This window comes from Phyllobates terribilis, unplaced genomic scaffold (assembly GCF_046119375.1).
Source record: "Phyllobates terribilis strain yellow unplaced genomic scaffold, ASM4611937v1 Scaffold_9__5_contigs__length_417890890, whole genome shotgun sequence".
NCBI lineage: Eukaryota > Metazoa > Chordata > Amphibia > Anura > Dendrobatidae > Phyllobates > Phyllobates terribilis.
Genome location: NW_027362769.1, coordinates 369,218,178 through 369,235,675, shown reverse-complemented (window position 1 = coordinate 369,235,675; position 17,498 = coordinate 369,218,178). Strand labels below are relative to the sequence as shown.

Here is a 17,498-nt window from a genome sequence, read left to right as displayed (position 1 = left end):
AAAAAAAACAAAAACTCAGCAATCTGTTCTTGCTGGAGCTTTCATCTCTGGGGCTTGCATCACCGAGGTTAGCCACCTCGGTGACACATACCTCCCATCCAGGGCTATACCACCTGCTTTCCTACAATATATATTCTTGAGGTTTCTTTTAAATGATTTTTTTAGAGGATGCACATATCTGGCTACTTGCCAGTAATCTGGCTACGTACCTATACAGGTAAGCAATGCCCCCAGGTGTGTAGTAATAATGGTGCATGGTAGGAAGGAGAAATTATGGAAGCACTCAATAGATATTGCAGATTTTTATAGAGATATGGCAGTAGTTAATACATAATAAGAAATACTGGGAAGATATTTACAGGTTGTACATGATTATATACATAGTTACATGCATAATTACGCTTTATATTCTATACTATTTTTCATACTTGCTGCACTCTATACTCCTTTGAGCACATACATATTAGTGTGTTTTCTGCTCTCACAGTTGTGAGTTCATTATTGCATCTGCATTTTTATTTTTTTCGCCTATCTATAAATTGCTCTACTTTTAAAAGTCTACATGTGTTTTTCTGTGGCTTTTTTAATGTTCATCATTCTGCACAAGGTTTGGGGGACTTCAAATTTTTTCGGATTGATCAATGGTGACTTTTTTTTTTTTTTTTTAAAGTTGCTATATTTTTGTGCAAATGTACTTCAGTCTCCATCTCCGTTCCCCCCCACCACACAATGATTTTAAGTACCTCTGTGATTGTTGCACTAATTTTGCCACATTTTAGAGGAATGTGACTTTTTTTGCGCTAAAATGTTATCAAAAAAGGAGAAAGACAAAAGTAAAGAGAATTTTTTTTTTACATTTCTGTGTACCATTTTGAAGAGTTTGGCGCAAAAATGTTATCAAATTGCATGAGACAAAAAAAGTGACAGAAAAATTCAGGCAATATATATCTAATCATGCTCATGGGAAATATTAAATGCACGGTTATATTACAGTAAAATACACTGCATCAAGATAATGTACTCAGGTAAATAGTGACCTGTGTAGCGCAGGGACTCCACTGTTACGTAGTGAACCCGGTCATTCAAAATCCCACCCTCTAAACCACATATGTCAAACTCTGACCCGCGGGCAAAATCTGGCCCTCGGTGATTATATTTGTCCCTTGACGCCGGGGACTATGTGGGGCCCAATATACTGTATGGAGGACTATGTGGGGTCCAATATACTGTATGGAGGACAATGTGGGGCCCACTATACTGTATGGAGGACTATGTGGGGCCCATTATACTGTATGGAGGACTATGTGGGGCCCATTATACTGTATGGAGGACTATGTGGGGCCCATTATACTGTATGGAGGACTATGTGGGACCCATTATACTGTATGGAGGACTATGTGGGGCCCATTATACTGTATGGAGGACTATGTGGGGCCCATTATACTGTACGGAGGACTATGTGGGGCCCATTATTCTGTATGGAGGGCTATGTGGGGCCCATTATTCTGTATGGAGGACTATGTGGGGCCCATTATTCTGTACGGAGGGCTATGTGGGGCCCATTATTCTGTATGGAGGTCTGTGGGGCCCATTATTCTGTATGAAGGACTATGTGGGGATCACAGTTGGGGCATCATACTGTGATGGGTCACCAGACTTTGCTTGGGGGTGGGGGGTGCACTAGGGTCATCATACCATGCGTGTGGAGGGTACTGTGTGGGTATCATACTGTGTTTGGGGGTCTCTTTTGTTGGAATCAAACTTTATCTGTATTATTTATTAATTCAAGGTTTTTTTATCCTTTGTTATTATATATTTAAATTAGATTTAAATTAGGCCATTGTGCCCTATGCTTTTTACTGCTCTTACATAACATTATATTATTCCAGTATTCCCCATCTGTGATTGTGTTTATTTTATTCTAAGCTCTATTAATTAAAATGTATTTTGTTCATGGGACAACCCCTTTTAAATTTGTTCCCATATGAAAAGTTTCATCACTATGTTTGATGATAAGGAAAAACGTTCTCAATTGTAGACTTTTTTTTTAATAAATATCAGGGTTGTCCCACTACTGTCCAAGTTTTTAATTTTGGCCCTCTGTGTTTTTGAGTTTGACATCCCTGTTCTAAACCGATGACCTAATTGTCATAGCTTACTAATGATGTCCCTTTCTGAACGAAAAAAATAAAGTTTAGTGTGTCCTAAATGGAAAGAGTCAAGGGGGTGGTTCAAGTCTCTTCTGGAGTCATGCAGATAAATACAAGTCGGATTTTTAGGCCTCCAGTGGATACAGAAAAATCCATCTGTTCTATTGAATCTTCATGTAGGGAGTCACGTTGTCCTGTTCCTTTAGTCACCAATGCTGGGCTTAAGCAGACATCAGTTCCAACTCTACGGGGTAATGGTCACTTACTGCTAAAGCCTGTAAAAAGGTACAGATACATAATACAATATTAACAACTATAGTCTAATATATGCAGACACATTGCAGCAATATTATTCTCTGTCCTCCATTCTTTATTTTATTATATTAGTTTGTTTTATTACCTGCTCTTGTGTCAGTTTATATTTTGCCTGAAAGTTGAAAACTGTGGCTGAGTCCGGCACTATGGCGTTATGGAGGTCGGCACCGGTGATGACAATTCTGAAAAAGGAAATGAAACGTTTAGACACATGAATACATGTAAAGCGCCATGAAATAAATGCCACTATAATAATAAATAGCAATAATATAACATCTACATGGTGTCATTGATCCAAACTGATCGGTCTCTACGGCCAAGGTGCCAAGTTTTTCGCATCAAAACTCAGCTTTAATTTCTTAGGTCGGTTTCACATATGAGAAGTTTATGGTCCAATTACGGACCAAGATGTCTGGACCGGACGTGGGTCTCCTAACTTGACTTCAACATCCTTCATATTTGTTCATGAAGTTGTTGCCTTCACGTGATAAAGTATATGTCGGTCCACACTCGGATCGTTAATGTCGGACACGTGGAAACTGCTCAGTAAAAGTAAAACGCTGAGCAATAAAGCCACATTTCATGAATGGGTCCTGTGTATTCTAGTCTTTAGTAGTATGCCAAAATTGGTGGCAGATGACTTCTCATTTAAGAGACCCCATAAAGTTTTTCCAACTAATTTTTATTCATACTGAACCACAGGGTAAATGTGGTACAATGCAGTGACACCAAATCAGGAGAAGAGTGGGGGAGGGGCACCAACAAGCTTTACTTCCAGGGTAATTAGGTAATATGGCAGCAAGCTACTGATCTGGGGTAATTATAAATAATGGTGCTTTATTGCCCCTTCAAATCCCATTTATTATGTAGGTTTAATCATCCGCTTAGCACTTGCCTGTCGTATGCACAGTCTGATTTTCCCACAGTGGTGTCGACATCATCTGCTATGAGCCATGTGAAGTCCCCGCTGCTGTACATACGGATGCCATCCCAGTCAGATTGTGAGACGTAGCTGCAGTCGGCATTGAAATCTCCCAAGAAGATAATGTTCTATAAAAATACGAAGAGTTAAAAGGGGAATAATTTCCCTACAAAATGCTGTGAACAGCTGATTAATAGTTACGTGCAATGCTTCTAGTATAAAATACCTTTCACATACGTTTTTTGCTTCCATGCGTCCCACCCCTTGGTGCTGTTGGGGTCCCTCCCTCTCTGACAGCTTACAGTATAGTCCCAGGAGATGAGCCGGCACCATGCCAAGGAGATGCAGGCTGTGTTACATAGCCGGCATCATCCTGCAACGGCAGCGACCAGAGCTAGCTCTAATCGCTGCTGATTTACTATTGAAATGCTGCTTTCAATAACTGTACGCGGCATTTAAATAGCGCGATCGTTGGTGCACACATGCACTGGCTCCCGTTGGCCCCCACTATCGTGACCAATGGGTTGCCAATGCTGCTATTTTTGTCCCCCCTGTGCAGCACAAATATGGTTCGGCATTAGGGGGAAAAGTTATTTTATCTACTGCAATAGAAGCAGATTCAAGTCCTCTAAGGGGATTAAATAAATGAAAACATTAAAAAAAAAAAAAAGTTTTTAAAAACAGAGAAAAAAAGGTAAAGAAAATATAAAAATTCGAATCATCCCATTAACTCTAATAATTAAGAAATGTAAAAAATCTGTATGTGGTATCATCACTGGCGTAAAAGTTCTATCTATCAAAATGATAAAATGATGGCTTCCAGAGCTGCGGGTTTTTTAGTGGCTTTGCGGCCCTAAAAATATGCAAGAAAAAGCGATTATAACATTGTATGTACTCCAAAATTATATCAATATAACCGTCAGCGAAAAAAACAACCATCACACAGTTTTGACAGAAAAAAAAAAAAAGTTATGGGTTTCAGAAATTACCGAAATTTTTTTTCTTTTCTTTTTTCACAACTTAAATAAAAAAATAAATATACATGTTTGATATCACCAAAAATTGTACTGAGCTGGAGAATCATTTTTACAGCACAATCAAGACCGTAAAAAAAAAAAAACTGAATAAAACCCCAAAACAATAGCAGAACCTTGTTGTTTTTTTTTGCCATTTCACTACACTTGGAATTTTTTTGCTGTTTTTCAGAAGGAAACTACAACTTATTACGCAAAAACACAGCCCTCATACAGTTATGTGGATGAAAAAATAATATAGTTATGGCTCTTGGGGAGGTAAAAACAGATGTGTAAAAATAAAAAATTGCCCGGTCTTAGAAGGGGTTGAAAGGATTTCTGAAATTTAAAAAAAGGTGATTTTATTTTTCCCCAGAAACAGCGCCACACTTGTCCCTAGACTATGTCTGGTATTACAACTCCCACTGCCAAAAAGCTGAACATCGAGCTTGTACAAGTTACTTTATTGCTGAAAATGGCACCAATTTTACCCCATATACTTTGTGGTCAGATTTGTATATTCTGCCCTAAATCTTTGTATTGGGGTTGTAGTGATACAGAAATGTGATGCACTTTTCAGGAGTGAGATGAAGAAAACATCATGTAAAATCTCCGCACGACAGGTATATAAACCTTCACAGTACATCCGCCGTGCCTCTCATATGCAACAAAAAACTTACTTGACTTTGGCATTTCTCACATGCATCCACATAGACATCATATAGCGCATCGATCTCCTGAACCGCAGCTTTAGGTGCAGAGTGCAAAGGAACCAGGACAAAATCCTGGATGACTGGAAATAAAAATCATCAGTGTCATACTATAGAATAATCCACCATAATGTGCTAACCATCATAAGGGCTCTAGGGAGACCTAATCCTTAAAGGGGGTGCCCCAAGACTTCTCACTTATCCACAGGATCGATAAGTTGCTGATTGTTGGGAGTCCCAACTCTGGGACCTGCACCAATCTCAACAACAGGGGTGCATAGATGTTGAAATCATGGTACAAATTTGTCATAAAATATCATTATAATGGTCCTATAGTTCTGACCTGTTCCGGGAGCATGGAATGTGACTACAAATGGCTCCCTGCTGAAGCTGTCTTCTCCAGTGTACATGTTGTGGTCGTGGTAATGGTAGCTGTCGTGCACACTCACTTTCTCATGCCTGTGGGGGTTAAGTTTGGGGAAATACAAGTCATGTAAGTTTCTGTCCAAATGAAAAGTGAGGTAGCGCTTAGTGTACATTGATTTCACAATACAAATCTGCATACATTATTATATAGCTCTTAGACCTGATGAGATTGTTGTACATACTGTGAAAATACACATCAGAATGACTATATAATCCTTTATGAAAGTTTAACACCCCCCCCCCCACACACTTAGCCTGATTGACTGCTCCTCAGTGCCCCTCTTCCCTGTTGCTCACACTGCTCAGTACAAGCTGCAGCTGTCAAGTCAGATAGGACGGGGCAGCGACTGAATACACTTGGACTCATGAGCTCTCACTCTAGCTGGTCTCATAAAATGCTCATCTTAATATCATGGATTTTCAAAATAACTACACCAGCCTCATTAGGTCTAAAATATCTCTTTAATAATGTGTACAGTTTTTGTTTTGTGAAATCTGGTGGCAGAGCCAATTTATAGTGGAGAATGGCTACAAAGAGTGTCCCTTGCTCTAGGTGACTCGGCATGTTCATGCAGTATATAGGTAGCCCATTGTTACCGATGGGCACTGTGCAAAGCTTTATTTCTTTAGGGTTTCTGCAAGGAAAATGAACATTTGTAGCCAGATTTCCCCACACAACACAGATGATCTCTGGGGATCCCAACAGTTTCCCAACAGCTGGATGTCCTTTCATTAGTTTCTCAACAGGCGAGCCACCTAATATATAGGGATGGTACTAACCGCACATTTCCTATCAATATCCCTGTCTCGCTTCAATGGTTACAAGCCTGTAGGAACACATCTTTACGGCTACAAGTCATACCTCCTACAGCTGACTGTACAGATAAATACAGTACCACGGGCACTGTGCCAGGCCCGGCAGACTGTGCCAGTTTATCATTGTGCTCTGGGCTGTGTGCCAGCTCAAACACTGGGATCTGTTTTGTAGAGTTGTAACAATATCACAAATAATGTTTCAAAGATAATACAGAGATATAAACCAGTAATTTGATACATCACATATTCATAAAAATAAAACACGACCAAGAAAGTTACTGCAGGGAGATTGTTTCAGATTGTTTCTACACTAACAGCATTTAGAGAGTCAAACAATTTTTAGAAATGTGTCAAATGCTTTCAAGAGAGAATCCAAACTAGACACAGATTATGATTGTGTTACTTCTGCCTACAGAGTATCAGGCAACAAAGAAACTGTATAGACTTTGTTTTAGAATTATGTGTTCATGTGCCAAGTTAAAAATCATTATTAAAGGTCTTTTTTTTTACTTAAATGCATATATTTTAGACTAATTTTTGCAATTGGGTTTCATTTTCAGAAATTTTCATGGTTTGGCTTTTACAAGAATTTTGTTTTCATGCACATTGCTAGCTGCAGAATGAGTTAACTGAGAATCCGTCAGTGAGCTGGTTCTGATGGACACTTTCCAACTATTTTATCTCTCTTTTTCTGAGCTCATTAGTGCTGATTTATCACCAATGGCCACAAAAAAAGTTGAGCTGAACTTTGATGTGCTCATAAATCAGCTGAGAGGAGCTAAAAAAAGACAGATAAAGATTTTTAATCTCTTTTATCTGTCTTTTTTTCTGAGTACCTCTGATGATTTTTGACCATAGACCACATCAAAGCTAAACTGAACTTTGTTGAGGCCATAAATCAACAGAGAGGTACTCAGAAAAAAAAAAACAAAAACAGATAAAAGAATTACAAAATCTTTATCTTTTTACCTGACTTTTTTTTAGCTCTTCTCAGCTGATTTATGATCACATTTTATTTTAGAGGGGCTGTCACTTCTTTCAAAATGCTGCAACTTGGGTGATCAGCTGCTGATCCTCCCAGGTCCTGTTTCTGGTATTCCCACTAAGCAGCAGATTTTGCTGGGGGAATCTGCGGTGCCAGGCATTTCCCCTGCTGGTCAAACATAGTATTACATGGCGGCATTTCTGATAAATGGCTGTCCATATAATACAGGGACAGATTTTGTGCTTATACACAAAATAATTTATGTTTGAGGAATCTTACCTGTAGACAAACAGATAACGCTCTTTATAAGTGTCTCTTCCGAGAGTGTCGCTGACCACATAGGAGTAGATCGGTTCTGAAAAATGACTGCAAATTGATAGAAAGGTTTGTACTTATTAATAATAATATATTGTATATGATTATATATTTGTGTTTCAGTTACCACCATATTTAAGATTTCTGCTCGCTGTGAGTGAATCGAATCATTTTGTTTAAAGCCAGAACCAGTATCCTGGGTTTGATGGCAGGTAGCGGATAATGATGAATGATCGTTAATTCCATCGTTTGGGCCAAGTAGATTTTGCATATCGTTGGCAGTAGCATATTCCCGATTATATGGGGTAATGCATTTTTAGACCAAGAATGAACAATCTGATTAGCCGATGAATCGGTGGTCGCTGCCATGTTTAGACGGGTCAATGATTGGGACCAATCGTTCAAACAATTCCAATGGTCGCTGCCATGTTTAGACGGGTCAGTGATCGGGAGCAAGCGTTCGTACGACTCCCGTGGTCGCTGCCATGTTTAGACAGGTCAATGATCGGGACCAAGCGTTTGTATGACTCTGGTGGTCGCTGCCATGTTTAGACGGGTCAATGATTGGGACCAAGCGTTCATACAATTCCAGTGGTCGCTGCCATGTTTAGATGGGTCAATGATCGGGACCAAGCGTTTGTACGATTCTGTTGGTCGCTGCCATGTTTAGACGGGTCAATGATCGGGACCAAGCGTTCGTGCGATTCTGGTGTTCGCTGCCATGTTTACATTGGTCAATAATTGTCACCAAGTGTTTGTACGATTCTGGTAGTCGATGCCATATTTAGACGGGTCAATGATCGGGACCAAGCGTTCGTACGACTCCGGTGGTCGCTGGCATGTTTAGACGGGTCAATGATTGGGACCAAGCGTTCATGCAATTCCAGTGGTCGCTGCCATGTTTAGATGGGTCAATGATCGAGACCAAGCTTTTGTATGATTCTGGTGGTCGCTGCCATGTTTAGACGGGTCAATGATCGGGACCAAGCGTTCGTGCGATTCCGGTGGTCGATGCCATGTTTAGATGGGTCAATGATCGGGACCAAGCGTCCATACTATTCTGGTGGTCGCTGCCATGTTTAGATGGGTCAATGATCGAGACCAAGCGTTTGTACGATTCTGGTGGTCGCTGCCATGTTACATGGGTCAATAATTGTCACCAAGTGTTTGTACGATTCTGGTGATCGATGCCATGTTTAGACGGGTCAATGATCGGGACCAAGCGTTTGTACGATTCTGGTGGTCGCTGCCATGTTACATGGGTCAATAATTGTCACCAAGCGTTCGTACGATTCTGGTGGTCTCTGCCATGTTTAGACGGGTCAATGATCGGGACCAAGCGTTCGTACGATTCTGGTGGTCTCTGCCATGTTTAGATGGGTCAATGATTGGGACCAAGCGTTTGTTTGACTCCAGTGATCGCTGCTATGTATAGATGGGTCAATGATTTGGACCAAGCGTGCGTACGATTATCAGCCTTTACAGCGGTTTTTATATTAACTTATGTCCCATTTGGAGTTTACAGGCAATACTGCAGCCTCCGCTGTGCTTCCTAGTGGTCCACATTCAGTAGGACATGAACGCCGTTGGCTTTAGTAGACACTGAACAGTCAGAAAAATGAAACGCGTGGGATAAGTTACCTTTAACATTAGGAATTTGGCCTTTTTGGACATGAGACAGGTGATATAGGACTCATATGAAGGACTAGTGGTGCAATAAACTAAATAAAGGTCTAACCTATTCAGTTCTGTCATCATTGTTCCAACTGCACTGAGGTCCGCGTCCCGGACTTCCTGGATCAGAACGATATCATAGCGCTGCAATATCTGAAATCATAGAAGATACGGGAAATCATCAACAAGCAAAGACACAGGACCAAACAGATGTAGGCAATTTCTTGATCTGCTGAAGCTTGGAAACCTGTTTTCACATTAAAGTCTTTCCCCATGAATATAGTTTAGTAGAATTTATATTTATCTTTTTGAATCATTTTTTCAGTGTTAAATCCTCAACTCTACATGAAAAGATTTTGTATAAATAGTTGAAGAACATTTACCTTCATTATAATGGCGCACACTTCTGGATTATTTATTTTAGAGTCCCCAAAAGCTTGAATGTTAAATGCACCAATTTTTAATGCCGAGACGGTGCACGAAGCGACCAGGAGTGTAATCACCAAACGCAGCATCTCTGATGAGAACGAAACACACAATAAACATAAAATATTATGCCATAAATAGATTAGAAAGAAAGAACCAAAACAATGAAATCACACAGAATTTATTGTAAAAGACCCTTTTTGGGGAGGATCAACAAAAAACATTCTGTATCAACACCAGGATAAATTGTTGCGCATCTCAGGTACCTGTCAGTCTTTCCTACTCCTAAGGACAAGCCTAAAGCTGGACATGGCACATGGTATGATTTGGGTGGGACAGGGCAGAGTATATGTAAAAAAGTTGCACCTTATGCTTTTCTGTAGAACACCATTGTATGCACATGTAGGAATTGTGCAGGTACTAAGGGTACGACTCATCAAGATACTTTCACCAGAATACTTGGGTAAAACACCTTCAAACATTGCAAAATTTTTGCGCGACACAAAAATTGCAATTTTTGACGTTTTCACGTCAGCTGCCAAAGTGGAGCTGGGGTTGGGATAGGATGTGATGAAGCAAACGTTTTACTGAATCGGCATTTAAGTGCCAATAGGAATAATATATTCTTCTATTAGAATAAAGAGGTCACCAAGATTTTTTAAAAATTGTCAGAAAGCAGCAAATTTCCTGAAATTACAAAATAGCTAACAATCACCCGCCACTCCAATGCCCAACGCCGATTTTCCGGTGGTTTTGACCGGACTTTATTAGCTGTCCTGCAGTGATAATATTTCGACTACTACTTCAGTTTATCACTGGTGGTCACGTGCTGACCATGCTACCATCACCGATGAGACCAGTGATTGGTTGCACTGGTCTCGTGAGGATAGTCAGAATGGCATCAAGACAGGACAGCTAAGAAAACCAACAGGATCCCAGGACTGGTTGTGTTGGAACAGTAGGGATTTTACCAGGTGTCCAGAAATGGCTTTCTGGCAATTTTTCACATTTCTTGGACAACCTCTTGGGGTTTCATGGGGAATGTTTCTCCTTGTGTAGAGTGCCAAGCCGGAGTAAGGCACTGTCCGTAAGGAGAAACATTCCCTCTTAGACCCCCAGTCAGAGGCCTCTCACCTAGCCAAATCAGATCTCCTGCTTTGCACTGTGGAGGGCAAACACCCCGAAACACATTTCTGCAAATGGGGTTCTGGTTTGGCTTCTTATCCTAACTCACATGGCAAGGCTCGATATAGGTTTTTGAAGAGGATATTTTATATTGGACAACCTCTTTAAAGATTTGTCTTAAAATCTATTAAGTTTCCAGGCAGTCGGACTACTGTAAAGTTCATGACATTAAGGTGTTGAGTTTATGCGGTGGGTTCTCCAGTTCAAGACCCTCATCTAGTAGTCAGAGCAAAGAGCATCACCATAGAGCAACTCTCACACTGGAGGACCCGACACATCTGTACAATACATGGACACTCCATAGGATTTGGTAAGAAAACTGCAATGCTTTATCTTCCCCGTGGAGGTGCTATAGGGAATTTGAACATTTGCTGAGAAGTTATCACAATGAATTAAATAAAACACCGGAATTATCCCTTACCAGAATTCCCAAGAATATCACTTTATTTATTTATTAAAGTTTGTTGCAGTAATGTGATTTCTAACTTCCTTCCTATATAGCTACATAGACATGTAAATGCAGGAAATAATGATATGACTGTTACTGATTCATAAGATATTTACCCGGGAATTTACATAATAACACCCTGAATGCTGCAATTATCGTACCCACTCAGCAAATAGCATGGCAGCAATGCCGAGGAGCAAGATAAGGCTGACAGCTGGTTATGCAAAATCGTACACAGTAAAAACGGTACATACTGTATATATATATATACATCACCTAATTAACCATTTACAGGGTTCTGATGATATAAAGTAAGACTGCAAGAATCAGTACACAAAAAAACAAAGAGCCTAGCCTGTGACATACATTAGGAGTAGCACTGGAGATATATGAATTCGGAGTAATAGAAAAGGATGAGGAAGAGTACAGGTATTACTAGGTATATTAAAGGGACATTATCTGTACTAATGTATAAATTGGGGTTATTACACATGAATGATAATCAGATGCAGACAAATTAGGAATATTATAAGAGGAGGAGTATAGGAGAAGTAATGGCATAATGGGCTGAAAGGGTTACAATAATGGAGTAATGAAGTACTAGATCTGAAGGCAGGAATACTAGTGATGTATCTACATTATAGAAGGGGTACTGGAGTTAATTAGGGAAAGTACAAATCGGCGTAGAAGTGGTAGGGATAGTAGTAATGGTACTAGTAGTGATGGTAGTATTGGTCATAATGGTAGAAGTAGGGATCGTAGCACTGGTGGTAGTAGTAGTGGAAGGGGTTATAGTAGTGGTAGGGATAGTAGTACTAGTAGCAGTGATGGTAGTATTAGTAATGGTAGGGATAGTAATAGTAGTAATACTGATGGTAGTATTAGTAGTGATGGTAGAAGTAGTGGTAGGGATAGTAGCTATGATGGTAGTTTTAGTAGTGAGAAGGGTAGCAGTACTGGTAGCAGTAGTAGTAACAGTAGTATAAGTAGTGATGGTAGTAGTGGTAGGGATATTAATACTGGTGATAGTCATAGTAGTGATGGTAGTAGTGGTAGGGATATTAATACTGGTGATAGTCATAGTAGTGATGGTAGTGTTTGTAGTGATAGGGGTAGTAGTACTGATGGGAGGAGTTGTAGTAGCAGTGATGGTAGTATTAGTAGTGGTAGGGATAGTAGTACTGATGGTAGTATTTGTAGTGATAGGGATAGTAGCAGTAGTTATAGTGGTGGTGGTGGCAATAGTAGTGATGGTAGTATTAGTAGTGGTAGTAGTAGTGGTAGTAGTAGTAGTGATAGGGATAGTAGTAGTAGTGGTGGTGGTGGTGGCAGTAGTAGTAGTGGTAGTGCTGGTGATAGTAGTAGAACACAAGAAGTTACTAATTTTGGGGCAACTGTGATATCAACTAAAGAGGGGAAAGAACACCGGAAATATAAAGTATTAGGGAGCTGGAGGAGAATATGCCAACCATTTAGGGCTTACATATGTGTCCCAGACAATACTGGTAAATAAGATTATAACATGAAATTCATTGATGATGGGCCAAATGTATGGTATGGAAAGTCCAAGAGGAACCAGAAAGAAGATGAAGGCAGCCAAGGTTTGGGGAGTCGTTAAGTCTATCTTTGTTCTAATTTCAGTCCGTAAATTGAAAATGTTTGTAAAAAATAAATCTGATCTGGAAAAATAAGAGGGAGACCCTCACTGAGATGGAGTGGGGGAGAAGACTTAAGGATTGGTGCAGGAATTTGAGACCCTTGTTGGGTTTGGAAAGAAGTAGAGAACTGAAGAAGACAAAGCCCAACTTGGTCTGTGGGGCCAATATGAAATTAGAGCTGTTATAGGACATAAGACTGCAGACGATATAAGTCATTATAGACCTTTAAGTACTAGAGTAATAGAAGATGAAGCCTATTTTAGAAGATAGAGGAGGATAGGAGTGGTGGCACCAAAGAATTACATGAAAATTGAATACTCACTGGACTGCGTGCTTCTGTTTTCCTGATGTGTCTTCCTGATCCCGGCAGCTGATGATAGACTTTCTAAGAGATTTATCATTGTTGTTATTAGACAGCAGGTTATATAGTGTATATCCTCCCACACAGACAGGTGACCCAGCGAGCCATGCGACTCCTCCCAAATTTCTTTTTGTGGTGATAGTAAAGGCAGTGAGTTTCACACTTGCCCAGGAGAGAACTGTGCAAACTCAAGGTCCACAGAGATAAGACCATGTTGTGCATGGGAACATCATTTATATCATGTACTAATAGGATTTATTATCATAGTTAGGGCACCAGCATGTATAATACTGGTCATTGATTGATAGATAAAATCTGCATTGGCTGGTACACTGCAGATGGCAAGAGAAAAACAGCTTCAGAAGAAATAAACAAAATATGGGAAGTTATAGATACTTGATAATGCAAATCAACTGCAATAGTCAACAATCTTTACATAAATCAATAGTACAAACAAAACTTTGTAATATATCTTAGAAAATAACTTTGCTTCTATCTCCACTTATGAGCCACTTCTTTCCCTGCTTCCTGAACTCATCATTCATTCTGAAAAACTACTATAAATCTGACAAAAAGAACTTGCAGCACACTAAGGGATCAGATTAAAGATACCTTCTAAGGTCTATGGAGAGGAAAGGGATCTGTGCTTTCTGGTAAGTGTTTTATTTTCCCCCAGAGCTGGATTCACAGCTACACTGCTCAGTGCTGATGTGTAATGTCCTCCATACGGCTGCTTCTGAATGTGTGCTAGATAGGGACAGGAGATCAGGGATACCCACAGCTTATTCTGAACAGTTACCTGAAACTGGCAACATATTTATTGGCCTCCTGCAGGAATAGGGCTTCCAGTGGGGCACAAAAATGAAAAATGGCAAGTCATAAAGTTGGCATGAAGTCATAGCCGATGCTAGTTTCGAAAAGGAGGTTCAGATATCTTAAGTCTTGTAAGTGATACTAAAAAACAATTCTAATAGCTCATAACTTGAATGTGACATTTTTTTCTCTGTATTGATTAAATATGATTATTTAGATGCTTTTGGCAGCATATTTTTCATATGGGAGAAGTGGTATGGCCATATAGACACTTGCTGTCCCCCCCAACAAAAAAAATATTTTTTTTTGTGGAGATCCGATGTGCCAGACATTAGAAATCAAGTGTAGAAACCATATGCAAGTTAGGGGGTGAGTAGTTCAAGTGCATTGACACACCCCCAGTGCTCGTTCAGCCTGATTTGCAAATGACTTCTATGCTTGATTTCTCATGACTGGAACATCGGATCTCAGCAATAAAGGTATCATTTTTTATCAGGGACAAGCACCTATACGGCCGCATCACTTCTTCTACATGTAATAACCTGCTGACTGGTTCTCTTTAATACAGGGATGTCAAACTACACACAGGAAGGCCAAAATGAAAAATTTGGACAAAGTCGTGGGCCATCCAGTATACAGTATAATGAGCCCACATAGTCCTCCATGCAGAATAATGGGCCTCACATAGTCCTCCATACAGAATAATGGGCCCCACATAGTCCTCCATGCAGAATAATGGGCCCCACATAGTCCTCCATACAGAATAGTGGGCCCCACATAGTCCTCCATACAGAATAATGGGCCCCACATAGTGCTCCATACAGAATAATGGCCCCACATAGTCCTCTATACAGAATAATGGCCCCACATAGTCCTCCACACAGAATAATGGGCACCACATAGTCCTCCTTACAGAATAATTGGCCCCACATAGTCCTCCATACAGTATAATGGCCTCACATATTCCTCCAAACAGTATAGTGGCCCCACATAGCTTTCCATACAGAATAATGGGACCCACATAGTGCTCCATACAGAATAATAGGTCCCACATAGTGCTCCAAACAGAATAATGGCCCCACATAGTCCTCCATACAGTATAATGGGCCCCACATAGTCATCCATACAGTATAATGGGCCCCACATAGTCCTCCATACAGAATAATGGCCTCGCATAGTCCTCCATACAGAATAATGGGCCCCACATAGTCCTTCATACAGAATAATGGGCCCCGCATAGTCCTCCATACAGAATAATGGCCCCACATAGTCCTCCATACAGTATAATGGGCCCCACATAATCCTCCCTACAGAATAATGGCCCCACATAGTCCTCCATACAGAATAATGGGCCCCACATAGTCCTCCATACAGAATCATAGACCCCACATAGTCCTCCATACAGAATAATGGACCCACATAGTCCTCCATACAGAATAATGTGCCCCACATAGTCCTCCATACAGAATAATGGGCCCCACATAGTCCTCCATACAGAATAATGTGCCCCACATAGTCCTCCATACAGAATCATAGACCCCACATAGGGGTGGTGGTTCTGGTGTCGCGGGCCAAATATAATCACCCTGCGGGCCAGAGTTTAGCATGTATGCTTTAATATAAATAGGTTTAATCATTGTATAATGAAAGGTTTCGGCAACTTTCCATTATGCCTTGCCGTCACCATCTTTCCGCTTGGTCCTAGGCACATCCATAGGATGACAATACTTAGTCCATCTCAGCGTGCTTTATAGGACCAGGAACCACTTTCTTCAAAAGGGGGATAGTGATTGATGGGGTCCACTGACTTATAACATAGGACTATGACATTTTTTTTTTTTTAAAGGACCCCTTTAAATAATTCCTAAATCCCAAGATATAAGGATCATTGGGAAATAAATAATGAAGGGATAATTATACGGCGTAGTGACTCTTGTAAAATATATGAGTGTATAAAAGCAGGAGAAGACATAAACATACGTATGTCATCGGATGACATCAACTGAAAGGGTGGAGGAGAGAGAAGTATGAAGAAACCAGGGGAGGAAAACTGAAAACTTCTTTATCAAGTAATGGTAGAATTTTGTTTAAAGAGAAACTGCAGCAAAGAAATAGAAATTATATGTAGTATGAGCCATTGGATGTCCAGACCCCAGAGTGGTGATTGGGGGTCTAGACATAAGTGCATAACTGCTTAAATTACAAGTGTTTTCTCTCTTTTTTCCCCCCATATTTTATGTATTTTTTCGCTTTGGAGAACAAAAAAACCCACCGTTCTTACAGCATACTGAATTTGGAAAAACAAGCATTAAAAAAAATGCACCAAAAGCATGAAAAAAAATAGTATTTTCCCTATTAACTGCCAGCAAATATCTGAAAAACGCTAGAACTGAAGCGATCCTTTCAGCTTCAGCGCTGCGCTTACAAGCTCTATAGAGAAGAGCTTGCAAGCGCTACCCTCAGCCACCGCTGACAGATTGCAGAGGTGGCCGGTAACATAGGAAAAAAAAAGAGTAAACTGTCGAATTAAAAATCCTTCTGATCTTGAAAATGTACTGTATTTTTAATAAGAGCAAGCTTGCTTCTTTTACAAGTACTTTCTTATCCATTTACGATGATGAGAATAACCCTTTTTACACTTAGTTTTAGAACGTGATATTAGAAAAATGCATTTTTCGAAACCAGAGTAATTTTTTGATGAGGGTCTTCTTCGCGCAGCTACGCATGTTTTCGATCAAGAGAAATCCAGGAACCAGGGCACCAGACGTCCTCCTTTTGGTAAATTTATTAGTACAGAAAAATCACAACGTTTCGGCCGCGCTGGGCCTTTATCAAGCCATAAAAAAAAGAGAGAGAAATTTTAGATCGTAATCTAAAAAAAAAATGTTTGCAGTCTCAAAAGGGTTCATCACGCGAGTTAATCACAGACGTGTTCATGGTTCTCAATGTACTAAGGTATCCAAGTAAACAAAACCTAGAAAGCTGCTGCATTATTCAGATACGTATGGGCATGACGCTCAGTTACACTTCCTGGCACTTATCATACCTGTGAGCGACAGTCATTTATGCACATGATATGATTAGATAATCATCGGCAGATCATAACAAAAATCCTTGGCTATTAATCATTGCTGATCGGTGTCGTTCGCCCCATACACCCCTCCAGGCAGCTATGCGGTTTGGGACACACCTGTACGGGACAATACTCGTGCAGACAGATATTACTAGTATGACAAGTATTACAGCCATGATGATGGCTGGAATCCAGGGAGCATTGTCCC

General features: G+C 40.2%; 1 protein-coding gene across 1 annotated transcript; it reads right to left on the bottom strand.

The window, feature by feature from the left end:
• Nucleotides 1–640: 640 nt before the first annotated feature.
• Nucleotides 641–13,581, bottom strand: DNASE1 (deoxyribonuclease 1). The gene is made up of 9 exons (XM_073648237.1): nucleotides 13,366–13,581; nucleotides 9,710–9,843; nucleotides 9,391–9,479; nucleotides 7,617–7,703; nucleotides 5,454–5,569; nucleotides 5,081–5,193; nucleotides 3,361–3,515; nucleotides 2,551–2,647; nucleotides 641–2,425 (listed from the first exon to the last, which is right to left on the bottom strand). Exons 1-9 carry the CDS (start codon nucleotides 13,442–13,444, stop codon nucleotides 2,372–2,374), a joined length of 924 nt encoding a protein of 307 aa, XP_073504338.1. The 5' UTR covers nucleotides 13,445–13,581; the 3' UTR covers nucleotides 641–2,371.
• Nucleotides 13,582–17,498: the final 3,917 nt, after the last annotated feature.